The sequence below is a fragment of the Cavia porcellus genome, unplaced genomic scaffold (genome assembly GCF_034190915.1).
Source record: "Cavia porcellus strain 051 isolate PalLab524CR breed Dunkin Hartley unplaced genomic scaffold, mCavPor4.1 scaffold_2, whole genome shotgun sequence".
In the NCBI taxonomy this organism is placed as follows: Eukaryota; Metazoa; Chordata; class Mammalia; order Rodentia; family Caviidae; genus Cavia; species Cavia porcellus.
Window position 1 is genome coordinate 46,899,161 of NW_026947485.1, and position 25,702 is coordinate 46,924,862.

Consider the following 25,702-nt stretch of genomic DNA (forward strand, 5'->3'; position numbering starts at 1 on the left):
GTTCCATCAAGAAAATAACTGTTAAAAATTTGTGTTGCTAGGCCAGATATGTGATGTACACGTGTAACCCCAGAACTTAGAACCCCAAAAACGAGAATCTCCACAAGTTCAAGGCTAGCCTGAACTACATAGCAAGACTGTCTCAAAAAAATTTTTGTGTGTGTTACTGTAGTATAGAAAAGGCTATGCAGTCAGGCAAGAAGATCCTTGTATTATACAGTTTTATATTTTTCTCTGTGTCTGAGCTATGTCTTTGCATGCTTTATAATTTTTGGTAGAGAATTGGACATTTTAAATAATGTAATATGACAACTTTGTGAATCTAATTCTCCCTCTCAATTTTATTATTGTTGCTCACTTGTTAGTTTAATGACTTTTCTAAACTAACTCTGTGAAGTCTGTATTCTTCATCATGTGTGGCCATTGAAGTCCCTGCTCTGATAGCATAGTGGTCAGGTAATGAATGAACAGAAATTTGCTTAGATGTTTGGAAGCAGTAAGTGTCCAAGGCTTTGCCAAGGGTTCACAGGACTTTAGGGTTAGCACTAGGATCCTAAGCCCTTCATAGGTCTTTCCTGAGCGTATGTGCAAACCTGGACACTTGTGTAGTCCTCTTTGCCAAGTCCACTATGAACTTAGCATTCCTCAGCTTTTTCCCTTTAAGCTTTTAAGGTAGCTCAACAGTGTGCAACTGTCCCCCAATTCCTTGAGCAACCTCAGTGATCTACAGTTGCCACTGATTGTCTTTAGTAAACACTCCCAGGTGAGAAGGTTGTTTCTGTGGTTGCAATAAAGACAGCATTGTCAGAGGACTTTTTTGGAGAACCACCAGATTTGAGAAAGAAAGGAAATTTTCACTGGAATAGGGCTTTCAAGGAGGTCCTCTCCCATTTTATTTCTACAATGCCTGCCAGGCTACTGTGACTTCAGGCTGTGGTTGTTATGCCGCCTGCAGGGCTCAGGAGAGGGATGTGATGAGTAAGTTAAAGTGCCACAAAGCTCGCTATTCTTCCCGAGACTCACCTGCTTTTCTTGAATAAATGCTGCTCAGATTGCTGTGAGCCTCTAATTTTCAGCTGAATAACTGAAAAGTTATTGTGACCGTGAGATCTTTCATTGCTTCTCTGGAGGAGAGACCATTCAGAAACCCTTAATAACCGTTTGCTGATGTCATTCTGGAAGTGCTTTTTAACCATGCTTTTAAAAGTAGAAAGTTGAACCCATTGATTTCTAAGGTCGCTTCTCACTTTGCAATATTTGGTGTTAAGTAATATGTCTTATTCCCAAACCATCCCTGATAATATAATTTAATATAATTTACTATACCTTTTAGGAAATAAGTACGATTATACAAAAAATTAAAATGGATGTCCCATAATGCCAAACTATCAAACAATAGACTATCTTTTTATCAATTTTTGCTTTGATTTACTCACATATTTAGAAAAGAAATATTTCCTGTCCTAAAGAGTTTCTCAGATTCAAATGAAGGAAAATGTCCATAAAAACAAAGAACTATATAAGCAAAATTTAAGCCTCAGAGACTATTGAACAGATAATAATGAAATAGTTGACTGGTAACATTTCATGGCATTGACCCATCAATTTATACATTTCTTGAGTACTTTTTAAAAAATACATTATCATCTGTAGTCCTGAATTTGTTTTTCCTAACTAGCTGAAATTTTGTACCTTAAGTGGTTTGCATTTAATTCTGAAATTATAATTCTTACTACTAAAATATTGATCTACCATGCAAATTGTTTCATATTCATTAGTGACCAATCTTTGTGCTAAATACTAAAAGCATAGGTAGAGAATAAATAAACCAAATCGAAAGCCATTTATGTTAATCTCTTGAAAGACAGGCATGGAGATATGGTGCTACATTGCTTGGCAATAGTACTAAATGAAATGTCTATGTAAAAGAATTTTGCTCATCTCTGACACCAAAACATTATTTTACTGTTTTTGAGTTGACTGGTTGCAAATTAAGTTTTTTTTTTTTTTTTTTCTTAATCAGGAGGCCAGTGATCACATGTCTCATTGGCAGATACTCATTTTAGAGAGTTGACTTCATTATCCTGAAAAGCACTGATGGCTGTTGTAAGCAATGACCATGCAGCAGTGTTCACTGGAGACAAAATGCTGTATGTCTGTTGTTTTCCATACACTTTTATAAAGTGTTGAAACTCATGCATTTCCATATCTGCTGGATCACAGATTTTGTATTTTTAATTGGAACTTTCTGATTTGGGCTGACAGATCAGATATGACTGTAACTGCTGAGCTCTTTCCATAAACTAGATACCATTTTGAGAGGCTTTTCATTCAGTCTAGCCAGTATGCCAAACAGGTAGGTACTATAGTTCAGTGTTCGCAAATGAGACTATTGACACATGGAGAGATTAAGTGACTTTCACAAGGTCACATAGCATATGAGTTGCAGGGCAAAGATTTGAATTCAACTCAATATCTGCAAGGCATGATCTTAACCTTTGTACTATACTATATTGTATAAAGATGTTTATTAAATGTGCACATAAACATAAGCATGAATGGGATCTGACAGAATATCTCAGTGGAACACTTTGAAAAGTACTTGAACTGGGATGAATTGTCATTGTGGAATGTATTTTGATTTTTCACAGACTATTTGTGTAAATCTATCTTGTATATATATGTTGTATATGTATTAGCTAGATAATATAGCAGAGAGATGACCCTATTAAACCAATGTTAAGTATTATATAATCATAAGTATTTTAATTTCGCTTTTGTGAGGTTGGTGATATTTGCTATTCTTTTACTGTTACTTTTTATTACATGGTGTACCAAAAGGAAGAATTTTTTTTTGAGGGGGGTGCAGTAGGCTTTATTGATGGTATACAATGATTTAGGGCTCCTTAGGTCCCTTCCCTTCTCTGGGGGGTCTGGGATAGATGCTGGGTGAAGGGGAGATTCTCAGTGTTGGGGCTGAGTGGGCAGTGACTTCTACGGCAAGGCCTCATCTCCCTCATGGTCTCACTGGACCATGGGTAAGGTCTGGCTTACTCCTTGGAGGTCCACCACCCTGTTGCTGTAGCCAAATGCATTGTCATACTAGGAAATTAGCTTGACAAAGTGGCCATTGAGGGTGATGCCAGCCCCAGGGTCAAAGGTGGAAGAATGGGTGTCACTGTTGAAGTCACAGTGCACAACCTGGCACAACCTGGTCCTCGGTATAGCCCAGGGTGCCTTTGAGGGGGCCCTCTGATGCTTTCTTCACCACCTCCTTGATGTCATCATATTTGGCTGCTTTTTCCAAGTGGCAGATCAGATCCATGACGACATATTAGGTGTGGGCACATGGAAGGCCATGCCTGTGAGCTTCCCATTCAGCTTGGAGATGACCTTGCCCACAGCCTTGGCAGTGCCAGTGTATGCAGGGGTGATGTTCTGTGGTGTGATGGTCAGCACCATGGCCATCACACCACAGCTTCCCAGAGGGGCCATCCACAGTCTTCTGGGTGGCAGTGATGGCATGGACTGTGGTCATGAGTCCCTCCACAATTCCGAATGTGGATGTTTTTGGCCAGCAGGGCTAAGAAATGGTGGTGCAGGAAGCATTGTGGAAAATCTTGAGGGAATTGTCGTACTTCTCGTGATTCACACCTATCCCGAATATGGGCAGCAGCAGCAGAAGTAGAGATGACCCTTTTAGTACCTTCAAGTGAGCCCAAGCCTCTGGTGGTGAAGATACCAGTGGACTCTACCACGTAACTCGGCACCAGCATCACCCCACTTGATCTTGGTGGGATCTCGCTCCTGGAAGATGGTGATGCCCTTTCTGTTGGTGGCTTCCTATTCTCAGCCTTTACGGTTCCATGGAACTTGCTGTGGGTAGAATCATACTGGAGCATGTAGACCACGTAGTTGAGATCAATGAAGGGGTCACTGATGGCTACAACATCTACTTTGCCAGAGCTGAGAGCAGCCCTGGACCAGGCACCCAATACAGCCAAATCCATTCACTCCAAGCTTCATGGTATCTCGAATTGCAGCTGGCACTGCACGGGAAGAACAGCTATCAGTCAGGCACACAGGAGCAAAGAGCCAAGCAAGAAGTTACTGAAAATGGTTTTTGACTAGTTTTACATGATTTTTAAATTTCTTTAAAGTAAGTTGGGGTAGTGGTACCAATTAGTGTTTTTGGAATGCCAAGAATTATATATTATTCATCCCTTAATTTCAGGACAGTGTCCAAGATGACAACTGATTCATAGTCTTTGTCTTGGCTTACTGATTTCCTTGTGGAATCTGGAGAAGAAAACAAAGAGGAGGAAATCTAAATAAATATTAATTTTCATCAAAGTGGCTGCCTCTAGAGGTTAAACAGCGAGTTGCTTTTACTAGAAACTCAGAATAAAAGCTTTCAAAGTCAGTTGTTGTTGGGAGATAATTTTCTAAGGTTGCCCCATATTTCTCTGCATTTTGTAAGTTAAGGCACTGAGTAACTTTGTATTGGCCCATCTTTTTGAGAATGTCTGTAAGAAAACAGCTAGAAAATAGATAGTGTCTCCTTCATAGGAAATAGAGGCTTTCACCCTGTCCTATATAATAAAAATAGTCCTGTCAAGTGACGGACAGTGATGCTTACTACCCACTAAGAGAGACTGGGGCTCCCTAAGCTCAGGGTTCCTGGCCCATGTACAACTCACTGTGCGCATACATCTTTTGACTTTCTTCATATTGCGCTTGGAGCATAAGAAAATGACATATCCCTTGACAATTTTTATTGCTTCAAGTAATAAATTCCTTTGTGTCTGCCTTCTACCAGCATCTATAAGACTGTGGCAGGTTCACCTGCTAGTTTCCAAGTAGAGTAAAATCTCACAATTTTCAAAGTTCTTGACATTTTTTTATAAAGTTGTATCATAGATTTTCACCTCAATATACAGTGAGAAATTTATGAATTCCTTTTAGAGGAATAGATTACATTTATTTGATCTAGGTCCATCAGGGACAAGGCATATGGCCTGGTCATTTGAGATATCACTAGAGACAGGTATGCTTTGGTCATTCAACAGAGTGACTGTGCAGCTGTTAGTCTCTGTCTATCTCCTTTTCTTTGTTCCTCCTCTCTTCATCTTTTTTTTTTTTTTTTTTTTTTTTTTTTTTCTAATCAGTACCGGGGATCGAACTCACGACTGCCTGCTTGCAAGGCAGGTGCTTATGCCGCTGAGCTAAATCCCCAGCCCACGTCCTCTCTTCTTATTCTTTGCCATGAATTTCCCTTCCCCTACGTTTTCCTTCCTCTTGTTTTCCTTCAGAAGTTTCTGTATCTGTCATAGATTTCCTTCAAACATTATTTTTCAGATGCAAACAAAAAACTTGGAAATTTTTTAAAACAAGTATCTTCTGACCTGTGCAGGGCCTGAAGATATTTTTCACTACCTGGTAGAAGTAAAAGCTGACAATAATTTTACCATATGTATTCCTTTCTGCTGTAGGCAGCTGACTGGGGTCAGGGTAAATTTTTACCCATCAGCATCTTTCAGCAGCAGACTGGAAAAATGCTCCTGATCCTTGGGGGGAAGTTCTGATCAAATGAACTATAATTCTATACTGAAAGGAAAGAATATATATATATATACATATATATATATATATATTTAAATTCCCCACAGTGATTCTATTTTATGTATTCCAAACATATACTAATAAAAAGGGGAAACAATAAAACTAATAATAATAATAAAATCTTTTTGTATGTTTGGATTAGTTTTTATCAGAAGTCAGCAGTCTATGCCCTGTGAACCAGCTCTGGTCTAGTGCCTTTGAGTGTGCATGGACATTTCATTGGAATACACTCACTTCCACTCATTTACATAGTGTATATGGTTGCTTTTGTATTCGAGACACAAATAAGTAGTTGCAATAGAGGTTATATAGCCTGAAAACCCAAACTATTTACTTTCTGGTTCTTTAGCAAAAAATAAAAAGTTTTCCGGCCCCTTGGGTGTAGATATTAGGTTTCATACTGGTAAGTCTTAATTTCTGGTTGTGTGGGAAACAAAAGATGCTCATTAGAATAAGCTAAACAGGTTTTTCTAAAGGTACATGCCTCCTCACCTCTACCTTCACATATTTCCCTGTTCAGAGTCACTGTCTTTTAACTGATTATTCTAATTAACTGACACAGAATGGTTTTTTTCACTATTTTTGAGCCACTGTGATATTTCTCATGCTGTTTCTTTTTCAGGGTTGTGGGAAGAAAATGTACTCCTTTTTGAGAGGAACCAAACAACTGCAAGTGCTTAGATTTTTGGGGATCTCCATTGGAGTGACACAAATCCTGGCGATGATTCTCACCATTACTCTCCTCTGGGCTCTGTATTATGATAGAAGAGAACCTGGGGCAGACCAAATAATGTCCCTGAAGAATGACAATTCTCAGCACCTTTCATGTCACTCTGTAGAACTGTTGAAACCAAGCCTTTCAAGGATCTTTGAACACACATCCATGGCAAACAGCTTTAATACACATTTTGAGATGGAAGAATTATAAAGATTGTCCAGGAAGGAAACTACAAACTTGTTTTGTTGGACTTGTGAATTTTCGAGTAACAATTATCTGTTTCAGAAATTTTTAGACTTAAAAATACTGCCATAAAATAATGTGTAGGCATCTAGCTTTATACTCTTTAAAATAAAGAGGGGAAAGTTTCATGTCACCACTTGGACAATAATTGATTCCATTTATAGTACTAAGGCAGATCTAATATCCACTTTATAGCCTGTGTAAAGTTTTCACTGCTAACAGTTATGTTTGAGGTGGCATGATTTGATCAACATTTCTGCATCTATGTAAATGAGCCACATACAGTGGATTGTAACTACACTGAAGGTTGATTTACTTCTACAGGCTAGTATAAAAATTATCAATTAACCATTAACATAGGAAGCTATACAGTACTAATGACTTTAATTTCTTGGTGATATATTCTTTTGAGGGTGACTAGATTATACATTATGAACACTTTCAAAATTGGTGACTACCTAAATGTGATCTTTGCTGGATTCTAAAATATTCTTATCATTTACAAGAGTAGACTAACTCATTGTCTTAAACTGATCAGGGATGTGTATGTATATGTCTGCGCTAAGTCTGTATAATTCAGTAGCTTTGAGTTCTCACTAGGTTAAGAATCACATTTGTGAAATGGATAAATTCATCCTGTATAGAACCATTGTGTTAGTCTTTCTCATTAAGACAACTTTTAAATTCAGTCTTGGGTCTGTATTACATTTATAACTCTTAATTTCAATACCACTGATTTGGCAATAACCATTGTGATACATAGAAATCATTAGGAGTCTAACTGTAGGCTGGTCTTTAGGAGTTATTGACAAGAAAATTTATACATATCTTAGTTGATTCAGCACTTAGATACTGTTTGCCTCCCAAATGAAGCCTGTGAACACTGTTTTTTTAAAACACTTTTTAAAAAGAATTTATCTTTGCCTTTTTCAAAAGGAAGCAACAGTTTCCAAGTCAGTATAATTCTATAAGTAGTATTCTTTGTCTCCAGAAAAATGTTGGTTAGGATCATTGAAGTATCAGTTTAACTAGAGATATTATCTTTGCTTTATCTCACGGATTAATATGCTGTGGCAAATTATACAGATTATTAAATTTTTTACAAAAGTAAAATATATTTATTTGAAATGGGAAGAGTGCATTTTACTGTATTTTGTGTATTGTGTTTATTTCTCAGATCATGGAAAGAGAATTACAAGTGTCAATAAATATTTTCTAGACAGTAATAATTTATGCCTATTTTTTATATATGACAAGTGCCTTTACCCCTTAAAAAGATTATCAAGTGGAGAAAAACATGAGAAAGGATGACTGAATAAAATGCTAATGATTTCCAAACTTTGGAAGCAATCTGGGCAAGTATTTTCCCTGAGAATAGACAAAACAATTCTGGTTAATTTTTCAAGTTTGTGGTTTAGCTAAAAACTATAGTTTGATAAGATGTAAAAGTATACGCTCTTACAGTGTGTTTGTCTCCTTGGCATTTTTACATCACAATTTGCTATTATTTTTAAAGGAACATAAATCCATCTGGGCATGGATTCCCATGCTTATAATTCCAGTTACTTGAGGACTGAGGCAAGTGGAAAGTTTGAGACCACGATTCAAGGCCACTCTACATGCAATATTTCAACTTGAAATTACCTGCCAGATTTTAATCTTCCATAGATTTACATGAGTAATAAATTACTGGATCAATCAAAAATAATCCCTTTTAATAGTTTCTTCAGTTCGCTATAATTCTACCCACAAAACCCAAATAACGGAGTTATGAGTTTTATTTGAATTATGTTTGTGTAAGTGTAGGCATATCTCTTGATGTGTCTCACAGTTACTGAGAACAAGCAGCTTAATAAAATTTTTTTCAATTATAAAAGTTGCTTTGTACATTTTAGACTAGATATTTTGATATATCATCTGATTTACTACCCTCTAGAATAGTGAACGTAAATTTAGACAATCATCTGGTGCATAATACATTTGCTTAATGGGGACAAATGATATTCATAGTGGTGGTCCACAAAGGCCTCTTATGGTACTAACACACCTGGAATAATAAAGCTGTAGGGAACTCTAAGAAATATATTTAATGCTGGATTGCTGAGGGAGCTTGATGTTTGGGTGTATTGCAATCAAATTTTAACTATTTCTTTGAGAATTTTTAAAGCTTTTTTTTTCAGTAAAAATCACCATTTTTTAAAGTAAAAATGTAAGAAGATATTTTTAGACTCATTAACAGGCAATTCAAAGTGCCCTGGAGACTTAGAACTAGCAATTAGAAATGATGCATGTTCTTACGCCCTGTAAAGTCTGAGTTAGGAACAATTGTGATAGCCACAGGAAAAATAAATAAACATGCCATGAATGTTCTTAAGAAGACAAGACAGAGGAAAGTGGAATTAAAGCAATTACATTGAGGAAATGACCTTTAAATTGGGTCAAAAAGAGAAGTAGAGAGTAAGCTAATTTCTGAAGAACTTTCCATGAGCTATGACTCTAAGGTTAAAAACGTGCACTATTTTAGGGACAGAGGTTGTGTAGTTAGTGTAGTTAGGGAGAACACAGAATACCAGAAAAACACCATAAGCAAGGACATGGAGAAAATTTGGGTTTGAGGATTCATTCTGTAGGTTCAGTGGGGATTCCTTAGTGTTTTCAGGGAAAGAATATGATTGCTCCAGACATGTCACTAGATTAGCCAAGTAAGAATCTGGGCACAGGGAACCAGGTGTGCCCTTTGCATGACTCCCCAGGGGTGACCATCTTTTCCTGTAGTCTAAGTAAATGGAGAAATTGTGCTGTCCAAGTGGAAGGTTGGATAGACTGCTCTTTCTGTGTACCTGTAGAGGGATAAAGAGCCCCAGCAGGACAATGGAAGCCAAAAAGCAGAGTGTGTAAAACAAATCCCTACTGGCTGAAACTACAAAAATTGGCAACATATTGACCTTGAAGAATAAGGGACAAAAAGTAAAAGCACTGAAATCTGTAGATTTTGTTCTGAGAAAACCGGCAATGCCATTAATCTAGATAGAAGGCTGGAGCAGAATGAGTGTGTGGGAGGGTAATTAATTTGGTTTGGGATCCACTGAGTAAGAGATGCCTGCAGGACATACAGATGGAGATGTCTACAGGAGCTGTAAATTTCAGGCTGGGGCTCCAGAGAATTCACTGTGGAGCTTGAGCATTTTTATGTATTGTATTCCCATCTCAGGAAGCTTGACAGAAAATGGGCTGAGAACCAAATCTCCAATGAAGCTACTCTTAGGCAGGATACTTCAAAAGTTTCTTTTTATCTGAACTCCCACTCCTACAAATGAGTCAAAGTGGTAAAGAAAGACAAATGGATAAAAAAGAAACAAAGTTTTTTAAATAAGGAGGGGAAGAGAGATTAAAGGGGAGGAACAAAATATCAACAAAATAAAAATGTTTTTAAAAAGCTAAAAAAAAAAAAAGCCCCAGAAATGACAAACGAAGGCACTATTGAATCTTCCATTGTAAAAGGAGCAGCCCCTGTTTGAGAAAATGCTGCCAACTGCTATCCTGCTTCATCTAACGTCTTTTATTATCGTTCTGCAATTTAAGCTAATTCACCTCACCTATGAACTAAGTTCTTGCTCCCTTACTTCCAGGAGTATCCTAGAAACAGGTACAGGAAAATCTTTGATACCTTCTTGAATATTTATTCCTTTCTTATTTTAATATGTTAATTAAAATCAATAACTTATGCATTCATGGTTCCTGTTACATGATAGACACACATGCAAAGTGCTTTGTGTATATTTCCTCTGCCCTTTACAATTCCTTTGCAATTTGTAGAAATCTTAGGTCCCATTTTATAAATGAAAAAGACTTAGATTTAATTAGTACATGTGAACACTCGGAGCACTCTTACTTCCTCCTGATCCACTTTGTAATTCACATGGTGAGGCTCAGTTGATTCCTTATTCAGAAAAGCCAGATTCTCTTACATATGAATCAGTACCTCCAGGTCAAACTGGTAGCCACATCCTACAACTGCTTCCTTCAAAGTAACGCTTCTAAAGGTTCGATTAAAGCTGTACGTTACTGTTTCTTCTCGCCATCTCTGGTCTCTCACTGATATATTTGTGCAGACACACAAAACTAAATTTCTTTAATCAGATTTATTAGAATGTATGTATAATTATACATAATAGACATTTATATAAGTATTTATATGTGTATATAATGGGGATATATAATTATGTAATTATAAGTATAGATAATGATATATATAATTAATATAAGTATATATAACTTAGATATATAATTATATAATTTTATATATAATCTCATACCATTTTAAGTATAGTTTTGATAAATATATACACAATATATTCATATATATGTACACACACAGACTCAAGAGACAACAACTGCAATCTAGATAACATTATTACTTCAAAAACTTCCTTTTTTTTCTGTTGTAAATTGTGCAATTCCCATTCCAAGATTTAGTCAACATGGATCTGCTATATTCATGCAGATTAACTCTTGTAAATCTCAGTTCTTTTTCTGTCACTTCCTTTCCTTACTCAAACACTTGCAGGGGCTTCTCAGTCTGAAGCAAGGTGGAACTTTCCGATTCAGGGCTTGTCATTTGTACAGCACATTCCAGTAAAGGAACAACAGAGGTGCTGGCCCTCCTTAGGATTCCCTGCCTGCCATCAGGACTACAATTAGGGAAGCAAAGCTCACCCTCAAGTTTAGCTCCTGTTAGAGACCTAAAAATAAAGTAGATGAAACAAAATAGAAATGAATTTATGTTTCAGAAAACACATGTGTGAGCTACCCTAACCATGCAGCCCGAGCTTGGTGAGGCTCTGTTCCTCTGTCTCCCGCAGTCTGCTCTGCTGTGGTCTTTGTCCACTCCCATGATTCCAAACACACACTACTTCCATATTTCAGTCAGCTTGCCTCTTCCCTTTCAGGACACACCCTGAAGCACAGCTCACTTCCACTGTACAGCTACGTAGCTCTACTTAGGGCTACACACAATGCATTACAAATTGTTCTGGGCATTTGTGAGTTGAGTTAAACCAGGACGTTCGACTACCACCGAATAAAGGTTAAATTGGTATTGACATGGATTAATAAATCTCTGCCTCACTGCTCAGTGTCTGCAGAATAAAATCTATAATCTGAACCTACTTTTCCAAACATATTCCCTAACATTGTCCTTGCCACCTGGGCCAATTAAGGATGCTTCAATGCCTATAAATTCCGATGTCTCCTTTGCTTTCTTGACTTTGCTTACATGAAGGACTTCCCTGATACCTCATCCCCACAGAGTGAATTTGTGCTCAACCGGCAAATCCCTCTCAGTAGCTAGTTCTTAGTGGAAGCCTCTTCCATGGCTTCAGAGGCCTATAGCAGTCTTCTTAGTCCAGAATTTATTTTTGCAATGATATCTATGTTGGTAAATTTTCTATTTTTTATAATATTAATATACAATTATATTAAGTAGCTTTGTTTCTTCGCTTGTGTATCTGATTTCTCTTAAGAATAAATGTTTTGTTCCACCATTTCTTTCACTCAGCATTCTGCAAAGATAGGTCTACTAGGCAATATTTCTTATATAACAGTTGCATATCTAGTCACTGTGTGTAGAAATTAATATATACATGAACAATGAATGAGTCAGTTAAATGAGTGAAAAACCATTATCTCAAACGACTCCTATCAGGATAAACACATGCAGAGGAAGCCATTTATTTTTCTTGACTCGGACAGAGGACACCAGGCTATCACTGGCTAAGTACTCATTTAACTATAAATGGATGTAGATTGGATTTGCAGGATGTGTATAAAGCTCAGTCAAGTCTTATAAACGTCTGAGTGAACTCTCAAATTGTACTTGTGGTCTAATAATATAAGTGTTGTAGATTTATAAAATGCTTTTAAGCCTAACTCCAGACCCTTTAACTTTCAATATTCTTTCATTTGACTGCTACCATGCAGAGTAAAAGCTAAGTGTGCATCTCTAAAGAAATCCCTAGACAGTGGAAATCTAGAGGATACCATGCTGACTTTGCAATTTCTACATGACTCTAGAAATTAACTTCAAAAATGTGGCATCCAAAATATCTATGCAAGTGAATCAAACAGTGTCTCACTTACTCTTCACATAATCCCATTAAGATCATTTTTATAAAAAAAGAATGTTAAGGCACATGCTTAAAATTACATAGCAAGTAAGCAATGTTGGTGGGATTTGTACCAGATTTGTCCAAATCAGAGTCTATGTTCTTCACAAAGAAGATATACAGATAGAAATTAAATGCATGAGAAATCAACCAATTTTACTTTTCATTAGAAAAATTTAAATTAAAACCACCAGGTACCACAACACATTTACTTGAATTACTAAAATTTTGAAATCTCACAATAACAAATGTTGATGAAATCTGAAGATACTGGAAATCATGTATTACTGGAGACAATGTGAAAAGGCCCAATCACTTTGAAAAAGAGTGTGCTTGCTTCTTAAACTGTTAAACACATACAAAACCTATGACTCAGCTATTCCACTCTTGGGTATTTACCTTAGAAAGCAAATGTATTTCCACAGATTTGTATATGGATGTTTATGGCAACTTTTTTTGGTAACAATTTTCTCAGTAACACACGTAAAGATGTAAGGGTGTGAACGGATAAAGAAATACATGTAATGGACTATCACTCAATGGACTATGCTCAAGAGGAATGTACTACTGATGCATGCAACAACTTAGAAACTCAAATCTCAAAATAATAATGCTTCATGTAAAGACCTCAGCAGTAAAAATGACCCATTGGTATGCAGAGTAACATGGGTAAAAATGAAAAGAATTTTTCTATGTGAAAGAAATCAAACAATAAATTGTACAATGATTCTACCTATATGGGAAACCTCAAATTAGTTTACAGTGATTAAAGGAGTTTAGTGGCTGCCTCAGAAGGAGAAGGAGGACATACTGTTAAGCTGGCAATTTCCTTCAGTTGCTTAGAAATGAGCAGGAGGAGACTTTTGGAGCTTTGGTTCTGCTTACTCTCTCAGCTGGATGATAGTATACTAGACACGTACATACATCAAAACTTAAGAAATTGCACACATTAAAAGTTTATTTTTGTATGTCAATAAAACTTTTTGAAATGAAAAAAGAAATGAACATATAATAGTGTTCACTAGAGGTTGGGGAGGGTGCACACATGGTGGGTGGAGGGAGACTGCATATGATCTGTACCACAGGATTGCTATTTTCACTTATCACATTGGACCCTGTAATATGGCCAACGAATAGATGTTAAAATTTTTAAAAAGAAAAAGATTTCAAAGGAAGAAAATTGCTTTCTATGATGTCTTTTCAATATAGCAAAAAAATCATCATGTTTTCTATTTCCATTTAACTGCTTAGATGTAGTTGATATCCGGTTGCAGGCCTTTTATATTTTATATATTCCATATGATTAATTGATACAGATGAGAGGGCTGATAGTACATACACTTTTAAAAACTATATTAATAATACTTCAGGCTTATTTGATTTGAATTCTCAGTACCATTCCTAATAGACAAGAGCTTTCCTTCTCATAGAAACTCTGAGTGATATTTTAAGAAAGGAGTGACACAATCTGTCTTATGTTGCGAGTTTGAGAGTAGTGTTTAGTTACTTTGCTCAGGAGGTGAGCATTCTTGGCTCATAAGCATTTTCTGTCAAAGCCCCGTGGACAGCGCTGAGTTAACTTTTACTACTAATTTTCCAGCCCACCCAGTGAAAGCTGCATCCCTTTTATAAAGTAGCCTGGGTGTCACATAATGTCTCTTTCACTGTGTTGTTTTGATTACACAGAAATTTCAAAGTCCAGATACAAGAGAAGGGGAATTAGAACTCTGATGAGAGAAGGAAACCATTTCAGAGGAGCATATCGAATAAGAGATGTGGCTGTCTTTAGAAAATATCATCCACCATAGCATCCTAATTTTTTTTCTTTAATTCTTGCTTTTTGGTTTTAGACATTCAATTTAGGGCCCCAAGCATGCAAAGCACATGATGTAAATCTCCAAGTCCCTATAACTTCTTAATTTTTGATCACTTAGAAATTTTGACATGGGTTATAAATATCTTTATGTTATTATGATCATCCTCAAAAGTCAGGCACAATCTCTTTTTGTCACTTCATGAACATACCTGTCTGCTGTAATCTAAGTTGAGACAACACACCCACACTGTTATAGATATGTTAGGTAACTGAAGAAGTGATTGAATTCTACTCCCCAATAGGCCTTGTTCCCAATTGCCCATTTAGACTTTGATTTACTTACTATCTTGTTTCTACTTCAGTTGGATATTCCTAGTCTTGTTCTGGGTTTTGTTAGCATCCTTTCTTCTAGAACCATTTGCGCAACTGATCTTAGTGTCTATAAGGTAATGGTTTACCTAGATTTGGCTAAATTTCACATGCTTTAGTTTAAGATAATGTCACCTGAACCGAGCTGAACGAATCAAATGCTGAGCTTACTCTGTAGGCTGATCTGTTAGGGGCTTGCTGCGTGACTCAGTAAATTATGCTGCGCCACCTCTCCCATTGTTCAGGGACTTCATTCTGCTCCAGTCCAACACATCTCCTACCCGCAACCCCCACAATGGGGTTTTTCACCATTGTCCAGGCTGGGCCTGAACTCCTGAGTGCAAGTGAGCCTCCTTCCTCATCCTGCTGGGCAGCTGGGATTATAGTACACACTACTATGCCCCGCTAGTCCTCTCTGCTTGACAATTCATTGTTCACAAACTTGTCAAAAGGCATGGTACTGCAGGCAGAATAGTTAAAGAGAAAAAATAGGTGCATTTTCTGGAATTTAAAATTAAGCCTTGGGCTATTACCTTTTATATATTATGAACTAAGCATGTGAGAATTTAACTGCCTTTGTGTTGTTAAGTTCTCCACACATGCCTCGCTTGAAAACCGATTTCCCTCTGGAAAGCTGTGCTCCAGCAAAATTTAAAGAATAAAATTGCAGCAATGAAGAATCTGCTTTTATTCAGCATGAAGCTCAGTAGGAATCAACCTGACAATCAGATGTCTAATGATAATTTCTAATTCCCTTTTTTCTGTCCTACTTTCCTTTATAATTTATCTTCTTTTTTTTTTCTCTTTTTGCCAAATTGGAGACCAGAGCAGTTCTGTTCAATAATATGCTTTGTAGAATAAGTGTTGAGCTGGATATTGTGAAGATCAGTAGTAAAACGTAAATTATAATCCCTGCCTCAAAGGGCTCGCAGTTTAGTTAGAGTGACCAGGCAAGTGGACATGGGATAGTTAACTAGTGCCTGGTCCAGCTTCTACTACAGTGAATCTACTCATTGATGCATGAACTGAATAAAACAACAATGAAAAATGGCACAGTGATAAATGATAATATATGTGGTACAGATACAGGATTTTAGAGAAAGCAAGATATCAAGCAGGTCAAAGGCTCTACAGACAATGGAAAGGGCAGAGTTAGATGAAAAGACATAAAATGTATTCCAGGGTATGGTGATTATAAATGTATCAAAGAACTGGGCACTAGCATAGTGGGTCCAGCACAGGGAGAGCCTATTTTTACTGGAGAAGATAAAGAAGATAAAATATACATAGATTGGGGCAGATATCAGAGGGGCTCATAAGAACTTCATGTCCTCAGAAAAACAGGGTGTCCTATGTTATAAAATCAACACTCATGTTGCTCTTAGAATACACTGAAAGAAGGATACTCTGAAGGCAGGGAGACCAGAGTGCAGAAATACAGAAACTGGGTAACACTAGCTTGAGGTATCATGGATGCAGTATCACCGAGAAGGGAAAACTAGCCAGGCCCCAGGGACAGTAGGAAACAATGAGACTTGAAGATTATGAAGGCGCAGATATGAAATCTGACTGGTTTAAAAGGCGGTGATTCAGGAGTATACAGTCCCCATGACAGAAGAAAAAAGTTAAGGTGTTTTTAACAAAGATTTTGTTTTAGATTCATGTTTAAGATTATTTTGGGAAGGTCAATGTAGCACAGTTTTTAAAAGGAGAAGATGTAATTAGGGATGACTGTTTTAATGGCAGTGGGTTTAGGTCCTTGGAGAGAATTAGGTTGTCTTTTGTCAATCACTATCTTTTGTCACCACTGTTTCTGTCTGCTCTCTCTCTTTTTAGTGTTTCATGGCAAGTTAATATAAGACTAATTTCTCAAAATGCCCTGCTTGTGTTGTTTCAGGGTACATTATTCCAATGGGAATCACCTTTATGAAGCTGAGAGACCAAGTCCTCATGTCTTCCTGTGGCCACTCTAGTCTGACCTCTCATTGGTGGTTCTATTTCTGTGAATTCTCGCTTTTATATTTCTAGCTATCTTTTGAACTAGCTCTTGCTTCTTCCAGCCCTACAGTTATGTGCACTCTAAATCCTTACATTCAGCCATTTTTGCCAAAATTTCTTAATGAAGAGTCTAGTTTCCTCACAAATCTGGAGACAAAACACCTTCCCTGTGAAGTGGATAAGAGCAATCAGAGTTGAGACACAATTTGTGTGTGTGCTAGAGAAGAAACAGAATGACACAGAAATGGAATGACCAGAAAATTATGAAGGAAGCAGGTAATAGAAACCAAATGAGAACAAAATTGTGAGGCAAGATTTTATTTTTCAGGTAGATGAGCAAAACAGAGAAAAAGAGGCTGCACATTGAGAAAAAAGGGTACTAGTTTCTCACGGCGAATGTCAACTTGTGTGACTCCTGTTTTAGTGTTATATATCTCTACACAGTTAATTCTATGTGTAATTAAAATGAAACAACATACTAGGATGATCCAAATGCCTGACATTTGTTTATGATAAACAGCCAGAGAGCTGGTTAAATCTCTGAGTTAATACAGTGAATTTACAGTGCTGTGACTGTTTGTGGTCCAGTAATTGGTCTAGAGAAAGGCCATTTGCCAGATTTTAATAGTGCCATGCTAGGCTTTCTGAAGATCACAGTTTAAGCAACTGTGTTGACAACATTTTCTGATTGCATGTATGATAATCTGCATAATTCCATGAGAGTGACCTGGGTTTTTGACATAGACTATATAAATGAATTAAATGGAAAGGTCAAAAAAATCTCTACTCCTTAGTCTTTAAAATTTGATAGTGGCAGAAATTTCTAGATTACATAAGCCTGTTTATTTTCAAAGGGAGGAGCGAATTCAACTACTTTCTTTGGGCTCTTTCTTTCTGATGGCCCTAATGGCTCCATAGATCGAAAAGCTAAAAGAGAAAGCTTCCTGTTGCTGAGTATACTATTTTCATGTATAAACCGCATGGCTACTCACACAAGTGTTCACAGAACAACTCTGATTCCTTATTTTCTCTCCTTTATAACACGAGTCTCTAGCTTTCTAACACCATACATATCCACTCTACCACTGGACTACACTGATATCACATTGGCATGCAGGAAATACGGGAATTTATGTTAAGTTCAAACATTCCCCTCCTCTCTGATGATTCTATTTCTCCTTGTCCAGTGTACAAACCCAAGACTAAAGCATAGGTATTGTTGTAGTCAGGGGTTGTGTGGAGAACAACTAGAATCAGGACATGGAGTTTATAATATTATTTTTATAATGGTCATCGGGAGTTAACACAAGAAAATGCAGGAGATCTAGCCACAACACCAAAGACATAGAATATTTAGTCAAGAGCCTGAATCCCACAACAATGTCCCACATGAGTCCAGATGAAAAGCCAGAGCTCATGTCAGTGCCTCCCACAAGTCCAAATGGATGTCCAGAGCCCACAAGAAGGACTCACACCAGTCTCTTTTATGGATCCGTGATGGGAAGGCCCAAATGTCAGTTGTGGAAGCCAGAAAATCCATGCCAGTGTGGTGAAGGAGCTGTGCTGGTGGGATGAGGGTTTTATGCTGGAGCTGAGAAATCACACTCACAACAAAGACCAGGGCTGTTCTGAAAGGCACCACAGCCATCCTGAAAGGCCCCAAGCTCCTCCTCGACAAGCACAGTTGGGTACATGCTAGGAAGCCAGTGTGACGAATTCATCCTGGAGACCAAGCAGCATACATCTTTTCCTCTGGAGCCAGGAAGCAATGCTCGATGTGAGGACCAGAGCTTCTCCAGGAGAACCAACGGCTCAAACAGCAACTCATAGAACCCACAATGCCTCAATGCCTCAGTGCAACACAATAATGCATTAATGCCTTAATGCCCACCTTCTCCTTCTCCACTTCTCTATTTATGCTGGCAAGTTTCCTCACATGGAGCATCTGTGCTCAGTCCATGCTGATGTAATCCAGTTGGCATTAAGTTGACCACCAGTTCTTAATCCCTAACAGGTATTTTAAGGGGAACTCAAGCAGGAAGATTTACACAGCCTGCTTATGGAAGTGTGTCAAAGGGTGTTCTTGAAGACTTCTGATCCTCCTTTCTTTGAAGGGATCCATGTCCATACACTGGTTTAAGTCTGGGAATTAAGTGAGAGATTGGGATTCTCCACTGTATTGATAAATTAAAATCCATTCAACCCAGGTAGTCCCCTCTTGGTATCTTCACAAAAGAATTAAAAGTGTCTTTGCTGCGGTCTGTGTCTGGATATCCACCCCCACCAAGGCCTCATGCAGTTATGGGGTCAGGCTTCTAGAATTTGTGATTGATTCTGGTCTGATACTGGGATTATGGGGTGACTGCTACACCTGTCCTAGGGTTAGTGTGGCCTACATGGAATAGGGGACAGAAGAATCTTCTGTGTACTCCTCCCTTTTTTCTCTTGTTGCTTTTGCCACTGGGAAATGTTGCACTCTATCGTGCCACCCTGCCTTGGAGCGAGCTAATTATGGACTGAAACCTCCACAAATTATGAGCTAAATAAACCTTTCCCTCTGTAGTTTTGGGTGTCTTGTATTTTGTCTCAGCAATGAGAGAAAAGAAACCAAGACAATCATAGCACAGCGATATATGCACACCTATGTTTATAGCGGCACAGCTTGTAATAGCTAAATCTTGGAAACAGCCCAAATGCTCATTAGCTGATGAATGGATAAATAAGATGTGGGTTTTATTTTTATGCAATGGAACACTCTTCCATAAAGAAGGAAAAGCTTTAGGCATTCACAGCTAAATAGATGTACCTGATACCATACTCTTAAGTGAAATAATTCAGATGCACACATATAAACACCACACTGTTTCTCTGGTGTGAGAAACCAAAAGTGTAAATAAGGACCAAAATATAAAATCGATATTATGAAATAGGGACCAAAATGTTCAAATGGGAAGAGCAGTTAGGGCGGGGAGGGGGGACAAGGCAAAGAAAAAAAATGACGAGAGGGAAAACATTAGAAAAGGAAAACAAGCCAAGATTTTGTAGTAAGAAAGTGAAGAGAGATTTAAGGGAGGGTAGTGGAATGGGGGAAAAAAGAAGCAAGTTATATCGCATACAGGTACAAATTTCCTACTATAGATGTGATCTTTATGTGTACTTAACATGTGCCAAAAAATCTAACTTAAAAAAAAGACTGTTCACAATAAAAAGTTATTCTGTTATTCTCTTCCATACTGAATAATCCAAACAGCTGGGAACATCATAAACAATTAGTTACCGCCGTGCTGACTGGAGGTTAAGCAGTTTTGGTTAGTGATCCAGTCCTGCTGTAGGTTTTTAAAGCACCTTTTGCTTTAAAAGTGGGAATCAGTGAGCTCATTTAGAAGGGATCATTGCTTAGGAGCATCACTGCCCCAAAGTATACTAAGCTTAACATGTGTGTATCTCTCAATGCAACTCAAAATGAGTTCTCTGGGCACAATTTTAAAACACAGTTAGTAGGTTAGCAGTAATTAGTAGGTACATGAAGTGACGATATCTATATCTATATCTATATTATATCTGTATCTATATTTTCCCCCAAAAATCAAGACTTAGAGAAATTCTGGATTGCTGAACATGTTAGGCACCTTGGGTATGTACAACCAGAGAAGCTCTGTCCCTGTTCCCCTACCTTGCCCTACATGTATTCACCTGGCTGTTTATCTATATCCTTTATAATATCTCTTATAATACACAGGGAAATCTAAGTAAAGCACATTCCTAAATTCTATAAGCCAGTCTGACAAGGGCACTGAGCCCAAGGAGAGCTTTGTGGAGCCTGTGGTTCACAGCTGATTGGTCAGACGCACAGGCCATAACCTGGGAAGTGGAATGGTTTCTGAAGTATGGGCAGTTGTTTGGGACCGAGACCCTACCTAACCTGTAAAATCTGGTGCTAACTAGGTAGTATCAGAATTAGGAAAAATACAGAACACCCATTTGGTGCCCACTGAGAATTGTTTTGTTGTATATGGGGAGAGATTCTTGGAAATTTGGTGACCAGAGATCAAATCTTCTATGATATATGAGAGTGAAAAACAAATAAGGTTTAGCTGGCTGTGGTGGTGTCTCCTGTAATCCCAGCACTTCAGAGGCCACGGCTGGAGTATGACTGTGAGTTGAAGACCACACAGTGAGATCTGATTTTAAAAGAAAACTGGTTTATATTTTTCCTTCAGTGATAAATTCACTCCACATTTCTGTTTCCCTGAGTTTTTAAATCTCTTCACCTGCAATTTATCGAAGATGTTCTGACTTCTAAACTGCATTTACTATTCATATATATATATATATATATAACCAGTAGTGACACCTAAATTGATGCTTTAACTATCCAGTTTCAGGATAATGTTTGCATGCAGAAGGAAAGAAAGGACCTGCAACCAAGGAAGCTTCACTTGTAATTGTAATGCTTCATTTATTAAAAATAACAGCTATATCTGAAACAAGGCAAAACATTGACTTTGTTGGATCTTGGTTGTGTGAACACAAATGTTTGTTTATTCTTTCTACTTTTAAGTAGTTTCAAAATATTTCATATTAAAATGTTTAAACAATTGAAGTTAACAACTCTACTCAATGCCTGTAATACAGATCACATTGCAAAAAATCTCTGATATTTTGAAAGTGATTTTTATATTAACACAACTGATTATTAGAATGACCTTTGGGATGGGAGTGTATGTAAGTGGTTAAGCACTTGGCTACTGTGAGCAAAGTTCTGTGTTCAAAGCCCAGCAAAATATGCACGCACACACAGACACACACAGACACAGACACACACACACACACACACACACACACACACACAATGGCTTTTAAAAAGACAAACTAAATGGAATTCATAAATAAAATTTGTCACCAATTTTTTAATGAAGGGATTCTGATTATGCATGTTTTCTTAATGAGCCTAGCAGATCAGTCCTGTCATTCTGAGTATTTTATTCACCATTGCTTAACCTCTTCAGTGTGCTATAGATACGTCTTTCTCTTCCCATAGCATGAAAAGTTAGGAAATGATGAGGCATAAGAAAACAGAAGTCCGATACTACTGTTATATCCATAACTAACAAGTATGTAAAGTTTTGTTTCACATTTTTAATTTTCAAAGTTTCTGAAAATGTGAGTTTTATGTGTGAAAGTCATCTTAAGTTTGTTTACCTGCTTAAAACTGGCTGCTATAACTAGTGCTGTCCTAATTTCAATAGAGACAAATAGGAGCAGACTCAGCCTGAAAATGCTTGTTGTCCTGACTCAGGTTCAGACATTCACTGGGATTTTCTGTGTCTTTAGTTCAGATGAAAAACCTCATACCAAGAATTATCCAAGCAGAGAGAGGACGTGCTCTTTATAATCACTTAGAAAAGAAGTAAAACACAAGGACAGTTAAATCAGGTTTATCAGCTGTACAGAGACACTAAGAAGAGATATGTGCTTTGGGGTGAGATGTGCTGAACTCACACTTATTTGTAAAAGAAACATCTGTGGTCACTTGAATAAATGTGTTGTAACCTCAAAATATACCACTGAGTTCTGTCCACCTTTCTTATCTCTACACCAGTACTGGAATGGTTAGTAGGGATGGTGGGTGTGTTTATCATAAAACCTTGTAACTTCAAAGGGCTTTCAGAGGTCTTGCTTTACTCAGCCCTCTCACCTTTCTGTAAGGGTGGCAGAGCACCATCTCGGACGTGTAGGCACCGAGGCTCAAAATGCTGAATACATTGCCAAAGTCTCACAGCCAGCTAGCAGAGGCAGAGCTGCTGTCTTTCCTCTCAGTGCCTCCTCATCCTCTTTATGTTCCATATTCTCTTGGTCTTGACCTTAAAATTTCAAGAAGACTGAGGACTTAAAGTACAACCTTTTAGGAGCTCTTTATCAAGTGTATAACATCGTACTGGCCTCTAAGAGTCCTGTTTCATTATTAAAAGTACTATTCAAGGAAGGCAGTCCTTTGACCAAAATAGCTGAAGGTGGCTGCTACCCTCACATGGATACATGGCACAATACCTTATTTCTGTATGAAAAGATCATATCAATGCCAGTCTCTCCTAATACACTTAACAGTTTTAATTTCTTTCCAAGGAACAAAGTAATAAGAACACTGAAGAAAAGCACACTATACACAATAAATGACATTTCTGCTTCATTATGCTGATGAACTCACTATGACTTCCTAATACATTCAGTCAATACTCAGCAGCGTTTAATAACAAAGATAGATCATCTCAAAGCCTTTGAGAGCCCTTTGGATAGGTGTCCTGGTTCATGGTTGAGTGAAGATGTAGGAAAGATGCTCCTGATGCCCTGATCTCCAGGAGGTTCCGCTGGGCCTCAGTGATTCACTGTCGGTGATTGCTTCACACAGTGGCTGTTATTCTGGGCCAGCAATCTTGGTTCTGCACACAGACCTTCTTGCTGGACTCACCTCAGGGTCCGTCATCCTGGTGATGCAAGAGAGCAAGACAGACACCCAAGATGGAAGCTGAGGTCGTTTTTTATGATCTCATCTTAAAGTGAGATCCAATACAGATTCAGATAAGTAGGAGCAAGTCATTAAATGCAGCCTACACACAAAGGAAGGGAGAAATGAAGCCTGTTTACTGGATGGAGGTGTATCAGAGAATTGTGGACATAGCTGCGAAACCTCATTCACCAAATTCTCAGCTTTTGCAATAAGAGAAAGCACAAGGCAGATTTATTTCTTTTCAGCTGGTTTACACAGTAGTAAAATTGATAAAAGCTCTCTTGCTATTTCTCGTTCTTTGCTGGTAGTTCTTTCTCCTTTCCCGGCTGCCCCTCCTCCTCTGCCCGCTTCTGAAGGCTAGAAGTTCCCATCTGTTCAGGGCTTTTGCCTTATGAACACTCTCACCTTACAACTTCATTCAGTATCACGCCGATATACCACCTCTCTTCTCATAATTCTTGTATTTCTATCTTTAGCCCTGACCTCTCCTCCCAATTTCAGCTTGATCTATCCAGTTGCTCCTGGCATCTCCACATAGAACAGCAAATTAAAATGTGCCAGGGCTAAAACCCAGGTCTTGATTCATCCTGATCCTTTCTCAGCCTTCTCAGTTTTAGGAAATCTGCCCACTTATTAAACTCTCCCTTATCTCCTAAATCCTGGGCAAGTCTTGTCAGAATGTTTTTCAATATTCTGCGTCAATCTATCAAACTTTCCGTTCCTGCTTCTGCCGTTCTGGCGCAGCCTACCTGGTTTCCCACCTGGGCCAATTAATGGCCTCAGAATAGGCTTCCTCCTCCCCTTCTTCTCTGAACCTTGTTGGCATTCTCCTTTTCAGCTGCGGTCACTCCTCCGTTTAAAATTCTATATTGCTCTTTATTTCACTTAGGAAAGTGGGTTCAACCTTTTAGTTTTAACTCTTGTCCCTCAATCCTGAGACTAGCCATTGCCCACCATGGCCTTCACATTAACACAGGCCGTGTGTGCATGTGTGTCTGTGTTTGTGTCTGCATCATTTGTGCTGATGTGTTAATGCACATGTGGGAATGTGTCTCTGTGCCTTGATTGCGTGCATGTGTGTGCACACCCCAGGGTGTGTACATTTGGTTGTGCCTGTGTCTACAAGGAGCAGGCTGTCTAAACTGACTGATGGGCGGAACAGACTGCATCCTTGAGAACATGCAGGGACTGGATATCGTCTCTCTCATATTTGTGTTCTTTGGAGACAAATTAAATTTAAGTGGCCTCTTGCCCGTTGAAAATGCCCTGGGAGTGGCACAGTCGTCCGTATCTTTGTGAGTTGTTTTAATTAGATTGTATTACTTCTATCCTTGCTGGCAATAACCAACGATAAGAATGAGAGGAGGGGTCTCAAGAGCGGAAACTCGCCGGCACTTGGTTGTTGGTGGGTTGCTTGCCAAGTAGAGAAACAAATCTCGGATAACCTCTTTGGATCACAATAATTCCCCCTCATTCATAGGGTGAGGCAACACTGGGGACTGAAGAAGTCAGCTGGTACCACGTTTTGCTGAGTGCTTTCTAGGTCAGAAACAATTTTGTGCCAGAGGTTTCCGGGTGCTCTTTAGGTTTGGGAAGCCTTCTGCATTCACTAGGGAAAAGGGCCTGCTTGTTCCCAGTAGGCACAGCCCCCCCTAGTGGGCACAGCGGAGCACAGCAAGAGAGCACATTTAACTGTCTCAGTGGAGCCACGCGGGAAACCCGCAGACCTCTGCTTGACTCAGAAGAAGCCGCTTTGTCCTCGTGTGCGGCCTCCTCCTTTTTCTGCCTTCTGATCTTATGACCTCCTTTTCTCACATTTCGCCCTGTGCTTCTCCCCTCTTTCCTGTAACTTCAACCTGTCCGTTTTCGTTACTACATCGTTCCTTTCAGAATTTGGACAAACCATAGCACTGCTCATTGAATTGAGAAAAGCAAATGCTCGCCTTTGTATACTGTTTTCTTTAGAAGCCCTCTAGATCTCTGAGCTTTACTGAGAGCCAAGAGGGCCAAGTGCGTGTTCTACACTTGTGATTCTAAGCACTCTAGGTGTCCATATCATGTGCTTTACTCAGTTGGACAAAGGCCGTTCTAATGGCAAATCCTCTAAATATTTTCAGTCCATACTCTCTAGGTACTTCAGTAGTATCTAATGCGTTGACCCTTTCCTGGCTCTAGAAACTTCTCGATATTCTCCTGCCCTTCTCCTGTCCTTCTGGTCACTCAGCTATACCTGGTTCTCTCCAAGGATGTACTATATTTAATTC

General features: G+C 38.4%; 1 protein-coding gene and 1 pseudogene across 1 annotated transcript in view; one reads left to right on the forward strand and one right to left on the reverse strand.

The window, feature by feature from the left end:
* Tspan12 (tetraspanin 12) overlaps positions 1-7,812 on the forward strand; it is a 63,837-nt gene extending 56,025 nt beyond the window's left edge. The window contains exon 8 of the mRNA XM_063241622.1: positions 6,245-7,812. Within this exon, the coding sequence (XP_063097692.1) occupies positions 6,245-6,550 (306 nt within the window). The 3' untranslated portion in view covers positions 6,551-7,812. The remainder of the gene's footprint in view (positions 1-6,244) is intronic.
* Positions 2,867-4,026, reverse strand: LOC106028824 (glyceraldehyde-3-phosphate dehydrogenase-like; annotated as a pseudogene).
* Positions 7,813-25,702: the final 17,890 nt, after the last annotated feature.